This window comes from Leuciscus leuciscus, assembly GCF_965113295.1.
Source record: "Leuciscus leuciscus genome assembly, chromosome: 1".
Taxonomy (NCBI): Eukaryota; Metazoa; Chordata; class Actinopteri; order Cypriniformes; family Leuciscidae; genus Leuciscus; species Leuciscus leuciscus.
In genome coordinates this window covers 11,131,126-11,151,234 of record NC_138725.1, presented here as the reverse complement: position 1 = coordinate 11,151,234, position 20,109 = coordinate 11,131,126, and the positions used below count along the sequence as shown (strand labels likewise).

General features: G+C 37.9%; 1 protein-coding gene and 1 long non-coding RNA gene across 3 annotated transcripts in view; both read left to right on the top strand.

Moving 5' to 3' along the window:
* LOC309499294 (serine/threonine-protein kinase Nek1-like) overlaps window positions 1-14,407 on the top strand; it is a 128,794-nt gene extending 114,387 nt beyond the window's left edge. The window contains exons 3-11 of one of the 2 annotated variants that reach the window (XM_082170491.1): window positions 3,729-3,813; window positions 7,302-7,426; window positions 7,525-7,615; window positions 7,830-7,936; window positions 9,913-9,996; window positions 10,076-10,143; window positions 10,244-10,327; window positions 11,090-11,144; window positions 12,758-14,407. In XM_082170491.1, the coding sequence (XP_082026617.1) occupies window positions 3,729-3,813; window positions 7,302-7,426; window positions 7,525-7,615; window positions 7,830-7,936; window positions 9,913-9,996; window positions 10,076-10,143; window positions 10,244-10,327; window positions 11,090-11,144; window positions 12,758-13,837 (1,779 nt within the window). In that variant the 3' untranslated portion in view covers window positions 13,838-14,407. The remainder of the gene's footprint in view (window positions 1-3,728; window positions 3,814-7,301; window positions 7,427-7,524; window positions 7,616-7,829; window positions 7,937-9,912; window positions 9,997-10,075; window positions 10,144-10,243; window positions 10,328-11,089; window positions 11,145-12,757) is intronic. The other variant, XM_082170492.1, reaches the window with a different exon arrangement.
* Window positions 3,820-5,870, top strand: LOC309503726. The gene is made up of 2 exons (XR_014207838.1): window positions 3,820-4,594; window positions 5,611-5,870. It is a non-coding gene; the product is annotated as an uncharacterized lncRNA (long non-coding RNA).
* Window positions 14,408-20,109: the final 5,702 nt, after the last annotated feature.

Sequence of the window (20,109 nt, the reverse complement as noted above, 5' to 3'; positions counted from 1 at the left end):
TATGAAAGTTAGGCAAAATTTATGTTAGTTGGTTTGTAGCTAAAATTCTTGATAAAGTCTTTACAACATCTGACACTTTTTTTTTTTTTTTTTTTTACTGTTTTATGTCGGCCTTCTTAATAAAGAAAAACAAAAGCATTTAAACTATGCCATTTTTTCTGGAAATTCGAACAATAAATGTTGCTTAAGTGTGAAAGATCGCTGTTTATTGCTACATATTCTCTGTGATCAGACTTTATTTAGGTGTAGTAAGGAGAAAAGTGAATAAACATTAATGGTTAAAGCATTAGTGGTTTGGTCATATAACATTTCCTGTTTTAGTCCCAGTCTCCCAGATATTATTGACTCGTTTCCACAAGGATATTTGATTGGCTGCTGCGCCAATATATAAATACTCAATACTTCTTTGTTGAAACAGCAAGTATAGATTTCAAAAGACAATGATATTCACATATTTGTATTCTGCACAACTTATTTACATATTATGTGATTTTGTTTTTTATTCTAAGTTGTGTACTGATATGTGTACTGATACTAAGTTTAGCCTAGGACTGATATGAAAGAGTAGCCTGGATGCCAGCCGAACTTAGCCCCGCCCACAACATTTTTAGGTCGGGAAGTTCGGTCTGGACTCGATCCGCTGAGGAGCTATTATGCCCGAACAAAAATTGTTCGGACCAATCAAATTGTAAGGGCGGGCTTTATACGATGATGGACAGATGAGCAACGGTAACGTAATCATCCACGTCATCAACGAGCGCTTGGGTTGAATTCAAATGACTGCCGCTGGAGAATTGAGATTTCACGAGTTCACGCTTACAAATAAGTCAGATAGAATAAATGCATATTTGACGTGCTGTCCGAGGAGAGGGCTCCAGGCTCGGTATTCGGACCGAACCCTAGGCTACTCCCCCCGTATTCCTGGCTGTGGAAGGACAAGCTGAGAGTGAGTGGAGGGATGCTGAAAACTGTCAAGGAATGTTAACTTAGGTGAGTTAACAGACTGAATAAATATATGCTTCCTCTCATGCTGATAGTGTAGACCGTAGACGGTAATTGTTTGATGACAAGTTGATTGGATTGATTATTTGAACGTGCTCCTCCCGAACTTTGTTAAAACATCATGTGTAGATTCCGCCATCGCGACTGTTATGGTAAATGGACTGCATTTATATAGCGCTTTCACAGACCCAATGGCCACCAAAGCGCTTTACAATATTGCCTCACATTCACCCATTCACTCACTCATTCATACACCGACGGCGGTGTCAGCCATGCAAGGCGATCCAGCTCGTCGGGAGCAGCTGGGGTTAGGTGTCTTGCTCAAGCAAGGACACCTCGACACTTGGTCAGGTGGAACCGGGGATTGAACCACCAACCTTCCGGTTTGTAGACAATCTACATGTACCACTGAGCCACTGCCGTTATAGAAGATATCGACCGCGAACAAGGCATTTGTCGATCGGAAACATGAATGAAAAACATACGTCACTTACTCCGTTGCTCTGATTGGTTGTAGGCCTATCTAGTTGAGTGCAGAGGCATTTTCCTTCCTGGTTCGGTTGAAACACGCTCCATAATCAAAGCTCAATGGACCAGTATCAGACTCACATTCTGACTAGAATCTGAGTATGACAACGTCAGGCTAATGAAAGAGACTTGTTCCCCATATAATTGTTGCTATATGAAGTGCAAAAATGTTGAAGCTCAATATTTCAAACCTTGGTGACAATATAAAAAAAAAAAAATACATTAATCTGTTCAAGTCCATTCACTTACAATCTTTTTTATGTAACTTCTACAGTATGTACATTTTATTTCATTGTACTTATTGTATATATAAGTAACATAAAAAGTATATTAAAGGGTCATGAAACCCTAAACCAAATTTTCTGAGATTTTAACAGAGGTATGTGTGTTGAACACCATTGAAGACAATGTTAGCATCTGTTAGATTTAATAGTATGGGGAAAATGGTTAAATTTTAGTTTTTTTCTGCTATTTTCGTCTTCCGGGTTTAAAATCTTCATCGTGTCCACGTCACAGGCAGTGACGTGGCAGAGCACTATAGTACTTTGATGACTCATCGGTGTCTCATAATTATTCATGTACTGAGTTTTCTTATCCAATGAGAAGACACTTTCTCTTAATTATTCATGACACCATGTGGAACTTTCCAATGACAGACATGTCAAACTGTGATATCGCGTAGTAGATGAGAGAGGCAATGATGGGACGCGCGTTTGTTTTCGTGGTGCAAAAGTTCCAGTGCATCTCTCCCCGCGATTCTGCCAGGGCTAGACTCCGGCCATCAACCACGGACACATCTAAACTATGTGTGTGTAGCAACCATTCAACTGGAGAATGGTGGACTTCGGCCTTGTACACCAATGCAGGTTTCGTCTTGCGAGTGATGCGGTCCCGAGGACTTCTCTATCGCTTTAGAGGTGTGTGTGTGTGTGTGTGTGTGTGTGTGTGTGTGTGTGTGTGTGTCTAAAACGTAACCCTGACCGTTATGCATTTTGTTAAATAATCACTCGTTATTAAAATGTTGATATTTCGATAATACCTCAATTGTATGGAACGTATGCTTAGTTTGTGCAAATTTCTATGTCACTGTCCATCTTTATTATGTGGGTTTAGGGGGCGCGTAGATCTAGGCTATGTACGGAACGTTTTTTTTTTTTTTTTTAAGCGGAAAATTTATTACTTTCAAATATATGCATTTATAGTGTGTATATAAACAAATATTTATTTTATAATGACATAATTATACATGTACATTTAAATGTTTTAAATACAATTATGATTACTGTAGTAGGCTAATATGTAGCAGGGCATTCAGTTACTTTTGAAAAGGACAAAAATAAGGTGTCCGTGTATTTCATTAGATTGTAACTTTGCCAGCTATTAAAAAAATCTTGCATTTCCTCACGTTTTACCACTGATTTTTAGTGACAGTCGATATGCATGCATGGGCCACTGGCGATGACAGTTTGCCCCCCTCCCCTCCCCTGCCGTGTCATACCACACCCACTCCCCTCCCTTCTTCTCACAGCCACCACGCCCAATTAAGTTGCATTTTTCAAAAAGATTGTGAGCTAGACTTGAGCTGAAAGAGGGGGGTTTCATGACCCTTTAAAGTTACATAAGTCTTTCACTCACAATCTTTTTTTTCCAACATAAATACATTATGCGTCCTCTGGTGGTGTGAAAGAGGAATTACATGAATAAAAAATATGAATACTTCTCCATGTTCCCTCATTTAGAGAACACTTCCCACCACTCTTTTTTTTTTATCAGTTGTTTTGAATCTCAATTTTGACAAAAATGCCACGGTGACATAATTCATTGGTGATGATATATGCAGTAAACTCATTTCTAAAGCGCTGTGAAGTCTAAAGCACCGTAAACTCATTTCTAAAGAAACGAAGACCTAATGTGTGTGTGTGTGTGTGTGTGTTTGTAATAGTTTTTCACCCCTGTAGCTCATTTCTAAAGGGTTAACCTGAATGCTTCAACATTCCTTGACCTCTTCTGCACTTTCGAGATTTCCAGGAGAACAAAAACACACTTCAAGTTTTGTCCATTTAATAACAGATATGACAGAATTAAGATTCATAAGGAGATCTCACAGTTGCATTATATGATGAACACTAAAAGTCTTCTGTCAGTAATCTTTGAATTGCTTCATACGTCATTAATATTCAGTATGTTTTCCCCTAAAGATGGATGAGTATCACAGACTCTCAGATGCCAGTGCTGTCAGCAGTTCCTCAGATCACAGCATGAACGTTTCTCCTGGCGTGATCAGTGAGTACAAATATCACACACACAATATGAGCATATTGCAAAATAATCATCAAATCGTTCTTAGAAACCATAATCTGATGGCAATGGTAGACCAGAGTCAGGCGAGGACTGAAAACTGAGTCTAATTTTTTTCATGTTTGAAAATTGGAATATATTTCCATAAATTTCTGATAAATTACAGATATGACAAACTATACTTGTGTGTGTCTGCCTCAGACATTCAGTCCAGTGTGGTGCTACACATTTAAACACAATCTTTGTGTTGTTGTTCGGTGTAACTCAATGTCACTGCCATAGAAACCAATTCCAGAAATGCAAAAGTGTCACGGGACACACTAAACGTTACGAATACACACAGTGTGGAAGGTCAGTCGTTTAGATCACATGCAAATTGAAAACACAAATAATCAGATTTCGACAGTGACAGTGTGAACGAATAGTTAATTGTCTGTTATTAGTAAACTAGGCTCCCCATAAACACAAAAAAACAAACCACACAAATACATGAACTAGATAATTATACAGGAAAATAATATATTAATAGTATTTTTATGTAGATTACATTTAAAGGGTTAGTTCACCTAAAAATGAAAGCTCTATCATTAATTACTCTTCCTCGTGTCGTTCCAGACCTCCGTTCATCTTCTGAACACAAATAAAGATATTTTTAATGAAATCAGAGAGAGTTCTGTCCCTCCATTGACAGTTTACGCAACTACCACTTTCAATATCCAGAACGATAGGAAAGACATCATTAATGTAATCCATGGGACTTTATTATGTTTTATGAAGCAACATGAGTGCTTTGTTTGCATAAAAAAAAGATCATTTACCACTTTTTATACAAAATCATATTATCCAAAGTGTGTTCACTCAACAATGTCATCTCTCTCATGAACACTTGCGCATGTGCATGAGCAGATCAATATTTTCTTAAAGGGGTGGTATAATGCCCCTTTCACAAGGTGTAAAATAAGTCTCTGATGTCCCCAGAGTGTGTGTGTGAAGTTTTAGCTCAAATACCCCACAGATATTTTTATATAGCATGTTAAAGTTGTCACTTTTTGAGGGTGAGCAAAAACGCACCGTTTTGTGTCTGGCCCTTTAAATGCAAATGAGCTGCTGCTCCCGGCACAGGGGGCGGAGCTTCAACAGCTTGCACTCACACTTTTAGCCTTTTATGTTCAAACCGGAGTCAGTCAATGATGGAGAGACTCAAGAAGAAGTGACAACATGTAGAAGCAACAGGATGTTTCTTAATGGTTAGTTGATGAATTTATGGAGCTTATGTGTAGTTATCTTCTAGTCATTGATTAGCATATTCTGTCTTGATAATCTATAAATCGTGTTCAGGGGGCGGGGTTTATGTAAATTCTAGGGTTGGTGATGTCACTAACCCGGGAGGAATGTGGTGTAGTCTCTACCAGCCGTTTGTTGTAGTCCTTAAAAAGCGATTTCTTTAAAAGCAAATATCTCGCTTTGCTTTGAACTTTGAGCGTCGTAACTTTGCAGATGTTGTTTATGCTCAAACAGCAACATTACACACTAACTAAAGTTAGAAAAGTGAAATCATAATCAACCACCCCTTTAAATAAAGTGGTAAATTGTTTTTTTTGCGCATACAAGGCACTAGCGTCGCTTCATAAAGTAGAGGTTAAAGCACTGGAGTCTCATGGATTACTTTAATGATGTCTAACCTATCGTTCTGGATATTGAAAGTGGTAGTTGCGTAAACTGTCAATGGAGGGACAGAAACTCTCAGATTTCATTAAAAATATCTTCATTTGTGTTCCGAAGATCTGAAGGTCTTACGGATGTGGAACGACATGAGGGAGAGGAATTAATGACAGAAACTTCATTCTTGGGTGATCTTACCCTTTAATAGATTACACATTCAAGAAAATATCTGAAATTATTTTGTAAAAGGTGTTTTTTGCATGTTTGGACTGAGTTTTCATTGCATTCACACTAGGCTTGGGCGGTATTCGAATTTTGATACCGTCAAACCTCCTCCCTATTTTACCGGGGTATACGGTATTACCGTGACTAATTAAAAATTATGACATAATGGGCTCAGACGGCGTCACCAAACTGTTGGCTTGTGCCTACACCGTTCAGAAACTGAATGCCAGATCGGGCAAAAAAAAAATTAAAAAAAAATCAAGCCCAACCCGTGCACGTTGTGTCTGAGTCCGGCCGACGGCATTAACTGTTATTATGAGCCCGAGCCCGCATTATTCAACATAATATCTGTGTGCGTGCAACAAGCAAGAAGTGCCTTTGTAATCCGGTGGCGTGTCCATTGATTTTTATTAATAAAACTTTTCTGCAAAGATGGAAGTTGACGATCGCCATCTCTGTAGTGAACGCGCCTATAGAGAGAAATACACATCATTACACAATCAGAGAGTGGCCTTTTTCTTTTCGTTTTGAATTGTTTCGTTTAAAGAAATTGACGATCGGCATCTCCGTAGTGACCGTTATAGAGAGAAATGCACATCAAGGATTACAGAGAGTACGTTAGGCTAGTCTATTTATTTTCGTTTTGAATGGTTTCGTTTAATGAAATTGATGATCGCATCTCCGTATGAACGCGCCTAGAGAGAAATGCACATCATGGATTACTTAGCCTAATCAGTGAGTAGCCTATTTCTTTCGTTTTTAATTGTTTCGTTTAAATAAATTTCAAGCTTTATTTATATATATTTGTCATGTCTGTGAGGCATAGCCTACACTGAGTTTCGGTTAATTTATGAGATTTCAATGCAAGTGACCGCGGCATGCCCATCATGTCATGATTATCCAGGCAATTGGTTGATGAAAAATTTATTAAAATTAAGAAACAATATATACAAAACGAAATTCGTTTTAAAGAGGCCTTTTACAAAACGAAATTTATTGAAGTGGATCGTCTGACTCCCTATGCATCCCATCTTATTTGTGCCGTTCACTTTTCATAATCAACAAAAATGGAAAAAATAACATTATAATATTTTAACAAATACGAAACTTAATGCGCTTATTTAATGAACTCGAGAACAAAATGCATCCTGGCAGCAGTGAGTGGGCGGTTGTTTCGGAGATGCGACATTAGGTTAGAGGTGTTTACATCTCTTGTATTTACCGCCTCTCCCTTCTCATTCGGTTGGAACCAGAAATATTGCCAAACTGAAACCACACATAAGCATTTTTTAGGCAATAAATAAATTATATATATTATAGGCTATAAAAGTGCCGGTAATGACGGTATTGAAACTGATACCGGTGCTATTTTAAGATCCCGCGGTATCCAATATTACCGTAATACCGGCCAACCCTAATTCACACAGTTCTGAGAGTCAGTTTGTGGTGTTTTGAGCACTTCACAGAAAAAAGGGTCATGTTGCGGAGCAAATGGTTCAGCTGATTCAACGTTTGTAAAAGCTTTGTTTCTCGTATCTCTAGTGCTTACAGTATTTTGTAGAAATGATTGTAAATCTGGATTATAGAAGTGCTAAAAGAACATGGATACACCATAGAGGAAGAGCTTGGACGAGGGGTTTCAGGAATGGTGTTTCTGGTGAAAGACGCAGACGGAGATCTGTATGTGGTCAAACAGATGAACTCCAGAGATGTAAGATCTTACTTGAGTATTGACCACACAACTCACAACTTTTCCCCTCCAATAACAGTGTCGCTTCAATGGAAGGTTTTTCTTCTTCTTTCTTTCAGAACGAGGAACTGGATTCTGTCAAAAATGAAGTCGAGATCCTGAAAACGCTGCAGTTTGGATATATTGTTACTTATGTGGATTCATTTGAAGGTTTTTTTTTTCTTTGTACACTAATGCTCCTTTGTTCCAAATTAAAAATGTGGTCGTTTTTTGTTGTGTTTCTGAAAAATTAAATAGAAGTATTTACCATGATAGAAGGATAACAGTTCAATGAACAAAAACATCAGTGTAGCTTTTGGAAAATGAATCTATTTTAATACAGTTAGAGTTAAATCATTCTCTGACTGGATGTTCATTTATGTAGATAGAGAAGCGGGACGCATTTATATTGTGATGGAGTATTGTGAAGGAGGAGACCTTTCAAAAATCATGGGAAAACAGAAAGATGAAAGGTTTTTTGAAGAGAAAAATGTGAGTTTCTGTTCTATTCTCTATCCTTAAAACCACTCTCACACATGATTTAGTATGTTATGACCCAAAAAATACAATCCTTGTGAGGACATTATACACACATACAGTACACACACACACACAAATATTGAGTTTTCATGTTTTATGAGGACATAGACGTAATGGTTTTTATACTGTACAAACTGTATATTCTGTATACCCAACACACACACACACACACACACACACACACACTAATCGGACCCCTAAACCTACCCATCTCACACACACACACACTAGCCCGACCCCTAAACCTACCCATCACACACACTCACACACACACTAACCCGACCCCTAAACCTACCCATCACACACTCTCACACACACACTAACCCGACCCCTAAACCTACCCATCACACACACACACACACACACACACACACACACTAACCCGACCCCTAAACCTACCATCACACACACACACACACACACTAACCTGACCCCTAAACCTACCCATCACACACACACACACACTCACACTAGGGCTGTGCAATTAATTGAATTTCGATTTCAATTTCGATTTTTGCTCCCAACAATCACCAAAATAGTATAATCGAGTAAAAACGATTATTTTGCCATTTTCTGTTTTGAAAGAACGCTCTTATTTTGTCTTGTGTTCTGAATGACACGCGCACATCCGCCCTTCCCTATGCCGTAAACTCTCTCAGCTTGAATGTTTAAACTGATAAGACTTAAAAAGAAGTGAAAATGATAAACTTTAGTTACGATGTAATGCTGGCCCGATTGTACAAGTGACAATTCCATCATGTCCCGACTCATAAACGCGAGAGTGTAGTTTCGACGCTTGCCTTGTCCAGCGCATTTTGAGAGACAGAGAGAGAGAGAGAGAGAGACGCAGCACCGCTGAACACTCACGCGCTGAACACAATTGCGTCTTGGAGAAAGTTTTTAAATTATTGATTTGATTTTATAATCTTTGTGGATTCATTTAAGATACTCATACAATCTACATGCTAAAGTGAATCAATGTTTGTGAGGGAATTTCCCGCATTATAAGTGCTAGATCTGCGGGAATTATTAAAATACTCATTGAAGGAGCCTATTATCTGTTACATTATTTATTTTAATAGTTCAAAAAGTACAATCAATGTTCAAATTTCGATTTTTTAAGAATTGTTGAAAGGTGTGTTTGGTGACACTTTACAATAAGGTTCATTAATTAGCATTATAACTAACTTACCTTTGTTAAGATTAACTAATAATGAACAATAATTCTACAGCATCTTAGTTAATATTAATTTCACCATTTACTAATACGTTATTAAAATGAAAGGTTGTATTTGTTAACATTAGTTAATGCACTGTAAACTAACATGAACAAACAATGAACAGCTGTATTTTTATTAACTAGCATTAAAAAAGATTAATAAATACTGTAACAAATGTTTTTCTCATTGTTAGTTCATGTTAGTTAATACATTAACTAATGTTAACTAATTAACATTATTGTAAAGTGTTACCGTGTCTTTTTAATAAATGCAACACGTTCCCAGTCATGTGAAATAATCGTGTTACATAATCGTGATTTCAATATTGACCAAAATAATCGTGATTATGATTTTTTCCATAATCGAGCAGCCCTAACTCACACTCACACTCACACTAACACAACCCCTAAACCTACCCATCACACACACACACACACACACACACACTAACACAACCCCTAAACCTACCCATCACACAAACACACACACTAACCCGACCCCTAAACCTACCGTCACACAAAACTCATTCTGTATGATTTATAGGCTTTCCTCATGAAGTTCCTCAAAAAATGTCAAAATTGACTGGTATTACTATACTTGTGGGGACATTTGGTCCCCCCCCCATAACGTAGGGATTACCAGGACCAAACACACACACACACACACACACTCACTGACTCACACATTGGGATTTCTCAATGTGTGTAGATCCTCGACTGGCTGGTTCAGATGTGTCTGGCTCTGCAGTATCTACACGAGAAGAACATTCTTCATAGAGATATTAAACCTCAGGTATGCACTGATAAAGCTCAATAAATCACATCACAAAGTCAGATCTGGAAGACTTATGAGATTTCTGTTGTCATTGTAGAATGTCTTCCTGACTGAAGATGGTTACATCAGTCTAGGAGATTTTGGAAGCTCAAAAGCATTGGAAAGGTAAAAAAAAAAAAAAAACATTAATGGGAACTTGTGATGGATCAAAACCTAAAGTCCTGGACTGTTACAGGTTTGAGTTTACATTGTTTTTCCTTTGCAGAGCTGATGAATATGCTAATTCAGTTGTGGGGACAAACCTCTACATCAGCCCAGAAGTTCATCGGAAGAAATATAATTCCAAGAGGTAAGCTTTTGGATAACTGAATGTATAAACAATATTGATATGTTCAGCATTATAAAAAGGTAATCAAAATTAAATTTCCTTGATGCTTGATTGGTGCTTGCAAAAGTATCAACCTTTGGATGGTAATTGTTTACCATGGGGTCGTAAGTTATTTTCAACATTTACAGGGTTATTCAGTGATTTTATTGCCGTCTGAATTCAGACGTCAGTGTTTTTCTCCCATCATCCGCGTAAAAATCCCCAGCTGAATTACCTACTATTTATTGATGAACACCAACACCAACACCGTGTGGGGATTTAATTGCTGTCCGAATCCACATCTCTGAGTTTAGAAGAAGTGATCACTTCAAAATTCACAGTTTAAATCCTTTCTGATCATATAGCTTCCTACATTATTATACTATTATTAAATTAAATATGAATCTATTCATATTCATTTATTTACAGCAGACAATCATGCGACTGACCACAGTGGGTTCATAGGATCATAAAACTCGCTCCTCCACCGTCAATAAATCGCCAAATGTTATATATATATAACATATGAATGCATATGTTTTATCACTGAGGTGTTTTTACAGACATCCACATGAGAAACCATTACTGTCCGAATAGGGCTCAAGCCTTATAATACAATATGATATAACTCAAAAAATTATGGTAACAATACTACACATTATATTTTTAAGTAGATAGCATATAACATGTTTTACAGTGTACACATACTTCTTGATTTTCATTGTCATGCATCGGCTGTTTTAGTGACATATGGTCTTTGGGATGGTTGCTCCATGATCTCTGCATGCTTGATTTGTGGGTGAGTATTTATTTATTTATTTCCAAAAAACACCATATTACTGTCACACTTTCAGTCCAATGATGATGAAATGCCAAAAGGATCAAATAATAAAACATTTATTAAATAACTCAAAATGTGAAATCCAAACAATGAGCAAACACCACAAAACAGTGTGTTGTGCACAAATACAGGATCCTCAACAGATCAAACTGAGGAACAAAACTCTAAGAGATAACGAACTACAGGACTAGCAGGTGTGATGATTGAATCAGTGTCCATGACAACAGATTGTGGCGAGATCTTAAAACAAATGAGACGTGACTAAAAAGACACAACGTCAGCGAAAATGAAACTAAAGAGCATAACCGTGACAGAACACCCCCCTCTTGGCTGAGGCTGAGGAGGTGGTTCTGGAGGTGGATGAAGGACTGGTGAAGAGGAAGCCCTGGTGGAAGGGACCAGGATGGCGATGATGGGAGGAGTGGACCACCACTCTGGTGGTACACCATAGCAAGCCCATGGCGGAGTCGACGGAGAGATGAGCCATGATGGAGTACTGGCTGATGACATCCAGGGGACGACAGACGGAGAAGAAGTCATTGACAGAAGAGCCCTAGGCCTAGGGACAAGGGAGCCTGGAGGAGCCGTAGGGACAAGGGAACCAGGTGGATCCTGAGGGAGGGAGGAGCCATGGTGGAACCGTAGGGACGGAGCCTGGTGGAGCCCGAGGGAGGGAGGAAGGAGCCTGGTGGAGCCCGAGGGAGGGAGGAGCCAAGGCGGAGCCGTAGGGATGACAGGCTGATGGGCAAGGTGGATTGCTGGGACCAGCAGCCGGAGGATCCACTTTCTTGGGTGAAGCTGGCAACTGCAACACCAGAGGCTCTTCCACAAAGGACTTAGTGTATATTTCCCCTGAGTTTGAAGTTGTGTTTTGTACTCTTGCCAGTTAAGATTACTTTGGCTTTCTCAATTTGCTTCCATGGTTTTTGATTTGCCCTCATGTGTCTCACCTGTGTCTAGATCAGGAGTGTCCGCATTCAGTCCTGGAGGGCCACTGTCCTGCAGAGTTTAGCTCCAACCTCAACACACCTGCCTGGAAGTTTCTAGTATGTCTAGTAAGACACTGATTGGCTGGTTGAGGTGTGTTAAATTGGGGTTGGATCTGAACTCTGCAGGACGTGAGCAGGATTGGACACCCCTGTTCTAGGTCAGGGGTAGGCAGCGTCAGTCCTAGAGAGCAGCTGTCCTGCAGAGTTCAGCCCTAATCAAACACACCTGAACCAGCTAATCAGTGTATTCAGAACTACTACAGCTATAGGCAGGTCAGTGGGTTTTTAGGGTTTGAGCTCAAATCTGCGGGATAGCAGCTCTCCAGGACTAACGTTGTCTATCCCCTGGTCGAGTTAATTACCTTGTTTAGTCTCTGATGTTTTTCTATGTATATATAACCCTGTGTTTGTTTGTTTTCTTTGTCAGATCTCATCTTTTTTACAGTGGATGTTCTGTTTGGTGTTTTTTTTATCATTATAAACTGCTTGCAATTATATCCAGCTCTTTTTTTTTCCTTTTTTTTTCTTCAACCCCTACTGACACTAACCAGATTCTTATTTTTATTTTATTTTCCTCCACAGGCAGATGGCATGCAGCGTCACATACTTCACGCTGTCAGCATGGCAGGAAACCTCCCTCACATCTCAGAGAGATACTCAGAGGAACTACGGGAATTAATCGGACAAATGCTCAGCCGTGACCCTAAAGACAGACCTTCAGCTGAAGAGATTCTAGCGAAACCATTCCTGACAGATGCAGTAGACCGAAACAGCAGAACGCCAGAGGCACTGCTACAGAGTTTCATGAAGTCCGTCAGCGCCTTCGATAAGGCCTACAGCAAGCACTATAAAGACATTGAGGACTTAGTTAGTGAGTGGGGAAGAATAACGGATTCGATGGAGTCTGCGCATTACAGCGCCACAGCGGGGAGTCTGTCAGGTTCAGTGATCGGAGCAGCTGGAGGAATCACTGCATTAGTTGGTTTAATTTTGGCTCCATTCACTCTTGGGGCGTCTCTGATTGTTACCGGTGTTGGTGTTGGAGTAGGAGTTGCAGGTGGAGTAACAGGTGCTGCATCCACCATTACTAATACTGTACAACAAAAATCATTCAGAGAGAGCCTTGAACAAATTCAGCAGAAGTATAAATCTGTAAGCGAACCAATTCTCACACCACTGAACACACTGAGAAAGGTACTGAGAAAAATCACAAAGTTCAGTGTTTTTTTCACCAACTCGACATTTGACAATGTACAAATATCATGCAATTTAGACAGGAGAAATGTTTTGTGTGCCACACAACTCATGAATTTAGGTCTGTTGGCAAACATTAGCAGAATTGCTACTCAGACTGCAAGAGTAGGACGGGTTGTAGCCGAAGCCTTTTCAGGAGTGTTAAGTGGACTACTAGTCATCCTTGATGTCGCCTTCATAGTGATGGATTCTGTAGACATTCACCAGATGAGACAGGGAAAAGTAGATGATCCAGAAAAGGTCAAATCCAGTGTCCTCAAATCCATTGCAGAGATGAGGAGAACACATAATGAGCTTTGCAATGTCCAGAAGGAAATACAAAAAACAAGAGAGGAACTAAAAGACTATATAGAATTGGCCAGGTTTGACAGAGAATTAGACAATGATTTAAATTGTTTAAACATATAGATATGATACCAGTCAGAGAATCGGGTAACATCTTACCGATTATATCAAGTCAAATCACCTTTATTTATATAGCTCTTTTTGTTTCTAGAAGAAAACAGCGTCACAGTCCAGCTTAAGTAAGTTCTGTGATGGTACATTCTTGTTGTATATAGCTATTTAGCTGCTCTGGATAAAACAGTGATGTCATTGTCCAGTTCAGTTCTCATATAATGGTGTCAATGCAGGAGATCAATAATATTGTTGAATATTAAGTGTCCCCAACTAAGCAAGCCAAAAGTCAAAGGCGACAGTGGCAAGGAACCAAAACTCCATCAGGTGACAGAATGGAGAAAAAAACTAGTTATCAGATACAATATATATCCACATGCGTTTTCTATTAAATAGAGGTGTAGGTTTGATTATGAATTAGCATTTATGAATTACTATTTGTTTTATATGTACTTATTGGGGTGTGTTTATAATTTAATAAACTAATGTCAAACCTGTATCTAAAGGATTCTATACACAATATGAGAATATTCTTATAAGCAAGTGTTCTTAAGTTTAAAGAAAAATAAATAATGGACAGAGTGTGTTGTTATTGTTGTTGTTGTTCAGTCTCCCAATCGTGCCCGACTCGTGCGACCCCATGAAGTACAGCATGCCAGGCCTCCCTGTCTTCAACTATCTCCTCGAGTTTGCCCAATTTCATGTTCATTGCATCAATGACACTATCTAACAATCTCATCCTCTGCCTTACCCTTCTCCTCCTGCCTTCAATCAATCCCAGCATCAGGGTCCTCATTATGTGGTCGAAGTATTTGAGTTTGGGCTTTAGCATTAGTATCTGTCCTTCCAGTGAACAGATTTCCTTTAGGACTGACTGATTTAATCTATTTGCTGTCCAAGGGACTCTCAAGAGTCTTCTCCAAAACCACAGTTTGAAAGCATCAAATCTTTGCGCTCAGCCTTATGATCCAGCTCTCACAGCCATACGTTGCTACTGGGAAAACCGTAGCTTTGACTATCCGAACCTTTGTCGGCAAGTTGATGTCTCTGGTTTTTAATGTTATCTAGATTTGTCAGTGTCACTTTATTTATAAAGCACTATTTAAAACAACAACTGTTGAGCAATGTGCTGTACATCACATAAACATAAACACAATTAAAACAAATTACAGACAATAAACAGATGACATGCCACTGTATCATCGATTAAAAGCTATTTCTAACAAATAAGCCTTCAGTTTTGATTTCAAATTTCCCACAGTACTCGCAGTCCTAAAACTAACCGGCAGACTATTCCACAATGTCAAAGCGCCCGGTCACCTCTTAGGTTTAATTTAGTCCTTGGAACCACTAATAGTCCCTGATTTGGATCTCAGAGATTTATAGACCATTAAAAGGACTTACAAAATCTACTCTATAGCGGACCGGCAACCAGTGTAATAGTCGTGCTTTCCAAAATCAGAATTAAGCAAGATTGTTCCTTACTACTTCATAGGAGACTCCATAGGAGTCTGAAATACCAAAATCGCCAGTTCCAGATCTTCAATGAATACACCATGCGTTAACACAAGATCGAGTGTGTGGCCCTGGAAATGAGTGGGGCCTTTCACTCACTGAATTAAATCAAAGGAGGATAAATTAATTGACAAATGTGTTTGACGGTCTGCACACATGAATGTTGAAATCTCCAAGAATTATTACTTTATCAAAGTTTGATATGATGTCCCCAAGAAAATTCACAAATTAATTTAGAAAAATCTTTGTGTGCTTTAGGAGGGCGATAAAGCACAACAGTGTCCATTTCAAGTTTTAGCAGTTGTAATTTCGAAACTGTTAAAATCATCATGAGTAACAAATGAGTAACACACTATGAGCATTCTAGTAACTACTATTAACTAACAATAAACTCTGATTAACGAATTAGTAAGTAATAACGCTCAGTTGAATGTGGTATTTCACTATTAGCTAATCAATAACTATTTTTTTTTCATACATTCCAGAGAACTACTATATACAGGTTCATAAATAACACGAATACTGCATAATTAATAATAAAGGTTAATGGTAATGACTCAGGTGTTACTAAATCTTTCTAAAGGAACTACTAATTATTTAGATCAGTATCTAAAGTGAAAAACATGATAACTACCTAATATTGACTGAAGTCGTAAGTTTTTGAGATTTTTGTAAGATTTTGAATAGTAATTCAGCGACTAAAACTTCTATTTATGAATTTTTAAGTAATGTTGGCAATGCCAATTTGTAAAGAAAGGCTGCATGCCTGCGCACATATCAACATCACATATATATATTCAAATGTACATACCTATAGACTGAACACGTAGCTTCTGTCAAGTGCATTAAAGCTACTGACGCCAAGATCTCTGTAAAGCTGCTTTGAAACGATATGTACTGTCTGTGAAAACATTAAAAACATGACTTGTAAATAAGTCTACCTTCTTATCTCTTCGCATTCACACTGTTTTAAAGAATTCATAAAACTGATTCAGGTTTGACTTCATCTAGACGAGACAGTATTTCACTAGTTTGTTCCCAGAAAGCAATAGCCGTCATTTCACCGTCTCTGTGAACTATAGACCCGATATAGTCCGGCTATGTGCAACCCACTTTCAGCCAAAATAACACTGAATCTGGTTACATGCCATTTTTTGCAAAATAACTTGCGAGATGTATGATATTCCATCATGTAGGCACAGTCAACTGTGATTACAAGGTGTTTGGTTTCATTTCTTTGACATGTTCTGTGTGTAGGCTGTGCATAGCCACGATTTAGCTCGTAGTCAGACCGGCTATTTGTAGCCCATTATAGTCGAAACTGATTAATTGTAGTGTTTTTGGCCAGGCAGCGCATAAGATGGTTGATATCCCATTATGTCGCATTGGTAATAATATCTACAAGGTGCAAGTGTCATTTCATGACATGGTCGATCTGTAGATTTAGCTCTGAATTAGACGGGCTATGTGCATTCTGCTTTTTGCCCACCCGGCAAAATCGAGGCAATCAGTGGTCAACTTTTAACGGCTTGGCAATAGCCCTGATTTAGACCAGCGATTAGTATAGCCAAAATAGTCTTAAAATTGTTTACATGTTTTTCGCCCACGCAGCTTCATGTGTGCTGTCACACATAACATTCATACAATATTATTTGAACGATATTATTTGAACGTCTTTCATTTTAAATTAAATAAAAATGCAATTACAGATGGCAACAGCCCTACTGAGACAGGACTACTGACAACACGAGACTTGATAATTATGTAGGCTAGAGATCACTGTTCTCGCGATCACGCGATACACATTTCCACCATTTTGAAACATTTTAAAGGAGACGGAGCATTGCATTCACTTATCTGTCGGTCGAAGAGAACAGGTAAAAGACATTTCTACTTTTGTCAAGTATCCGTGTTTTTGTTTTGACGTGCTCATTTTTTTATCTAAATTGATTCAAGATTCAAATGTTTTTATTTGTCACACACTCATACAAGATGCGCAGTGAAATGTTTTTGTGACATGTACTGTACTTCTGTGCTCAATTGAAGTAAAAAAAAAAATAAAAAATAATGCAGTGTAAGTAAAATAAAATACAATAGAATACAATAAATACGATAAAATACAATAAAGGTTTTAGCGGAAGTTATAATTAAGTTATTAAGTTATAATTAAGTTATGATTATGCCTAATTTACATGTGCAATAGTAATGAAATAAATGTGCAATAGTAATGAATGAAGAATATTATTATAGATATAAGTTAAAACTAGATCGACAGGCAGATGTACAAATGTTAAAGTTCAATATGGCTGGGTTTAAAAGTGTTATAAGTGTGTTAAAAGTTAAAGTGTTCAGAGTGCAGAGTTCAGGGCTCTGATTGCCGCAGGGAAAAAACTGTTCCTCATCCTCTCTGTGCGTGTTTTATGACAGCGCAGGCGTCTGCCTGACCTGAGGGTTACAAACAGTTTGTTGCAGGGGTGATGGGGATCCTTGATAATCCTTCTGGCCCTGTTGGTACAGATCTTTTTCGAGATCCGCCCACAAAGTTACTTGTGTATCGCGCTTGATACTTGCATTTCAGATCGTTAAAATAGGGCCCGTGGTGTTATCTCGACAAAGCTGTATGCATCATGGTAGCAGTCATTGTCATTTTCGGGTGTGACATGTTCCTACCAAATGCAACTCTCATGAATTGAATTAATGAATTACATAAAATCATTATCCAGAAGTTAAAAATATATAGCTTACATCAGCAGTTGATGCTGTGCTTTTGCGACATATTTTTCTCATGATACAACCATATGAATTTTAATGTTTGTGCTTTGAGTCTTATAAATTGCACAAATCAAATTTTTAGTGCAAAAAAAAAAAATATATATATATATATACGTCAATAATGCTCATTTATGTGTATTTGACTCGGAAGATGGCTTAACACACACTGCTGGATGGCAGGTTTAAACAAATCTGATTACACCGTAACCTAGATCACGCAGACGTTGGTATCGCGCATCTTATTTTGTTCACAATGACAGTTAAATGCAGTAGCATTCAAAGATCTGCCTCTGCTTAAACACTGATTGAACCAACTCCGCTGAGAACTAATATAGGCTTGTCTGTTGTAGTCCATATACCCCCGGTTCCACAGATAAGGCTTAAGTTAGTCCCAGACTAACATGCATGTTTTAACTGAAAGCAACTTGCACTGAGATATCTTAAATTAAGACAGATAGAGAGATTTTGTCTCAAGATGCACACCAGTACTGGTTTTTTTTTTTGTTTTGTTTTTTTTATAAAAACATTTATAAAAGCTACTTACATGTCCTAATTGAACTAAGGCCTAATCTTGGTTTAGTCTAAGCCCTGTCTGTGAAACCAGGCCATTAATTTGTTCCACCACTCTACAGGCAGGACCATCCTACTGTTGTAAGTTGATGACCGGTTATTTGTCAGCAAAGGGAATTCGAGCCGCAGAAAAAGTCGGGTTGGACGAGCCCTCCGGACAATACATCGACCATGATATACGCAAATGAAATGCAGAAATCAAATTTAGCATTTTTGTAAAACGGAAAAGAAGTTGAATGTCAATTATTTGATTTTCAATTAAATAAGCATTGTATATAAGGAAAATAAGTATGTGATTATTTTTTCAACAGTATAAAAATTAATTAAAGGGTTAGTTTACCCAAAAATGAAAATTCTGTCAGTAATTACTCACCCTCATGTTGTTCCAACCCTGTAAGACTTTCGTTCATCTTCGGAACACAAATTAAGATATTTTTTATTCAATCTGAGCCCTGTCTCACTCCTCCTGCAGGCTTATGGACACTATAACTTGCTGGCCCAGAAAATGTATTAAATACATTGTTAATATAGTCCAAGTGACTCCAGTGGCTCAATCTTAAGTTTATAAAGCGACGAGAATACTTTTTGTGCGCAAAAACAAACAAAAATAACGACTTTATTCCACTTTTCATTTCCTTCTCTCTGGACCTCGAGTTTTTTTTAACGTAGTGTAATAGCGTAGCGCGTCTGTGTTGCACGTCACGTCACGGAAATGAAAAGTGGAATAAACTCGTTATTTTTGTTTGTTTTTGTGCACAAAAAGTATTCTCGTCGCTTTATAAACTATGAGATTGGCATGGTTTTATTTCAGTTAGCCTAATAGCTAGTTTGATTTGCATTGAGAGATGATCTTATGGAAAGTACCCCATGCCAAACTCTAGGTATGGTGAAGGCTATGTGATGATGTGGGGCTATTTTAATTCCAAAGGCCAAGGGAACTTTATCAGGATGCATAGTATCCTAAAAAAATAAAAATAAAAAAATACTTAAAAATAAAAATCTGCCTGCCTCTATGGGAATTTAACATAGGGGTGTCCAAACTTATGCACCCTGTATTTTAAGGAAGAACATTTATTTATTTACGATACATTATTCATTCACAAAGAAAATTGGTGTCCTTAAAGGTTGGATTTTTCCTAATTTTTTAAATTAAGGCATTAAGTTCAATTTCCAAAATATGATTTTTTATTCCTCTTTTTAGTCAACTTTAGCATGGGTGTATTCACTTATGCATAGCACTGTATATAACATTGTTCTATTGGGTTTTGGATATTTTAATGAAAAAAAAAAAAAAAAATCGTACATATTGAGCCTTTAACATTTTGTTTTTTAGTCAGCAATGGTGAACGTTAGCATGCAAAAAAATGAAACAGAATGGTCTTGTATGGGATGAAAGTAAGTTGTTTTAATTTTAATTAAACAACACA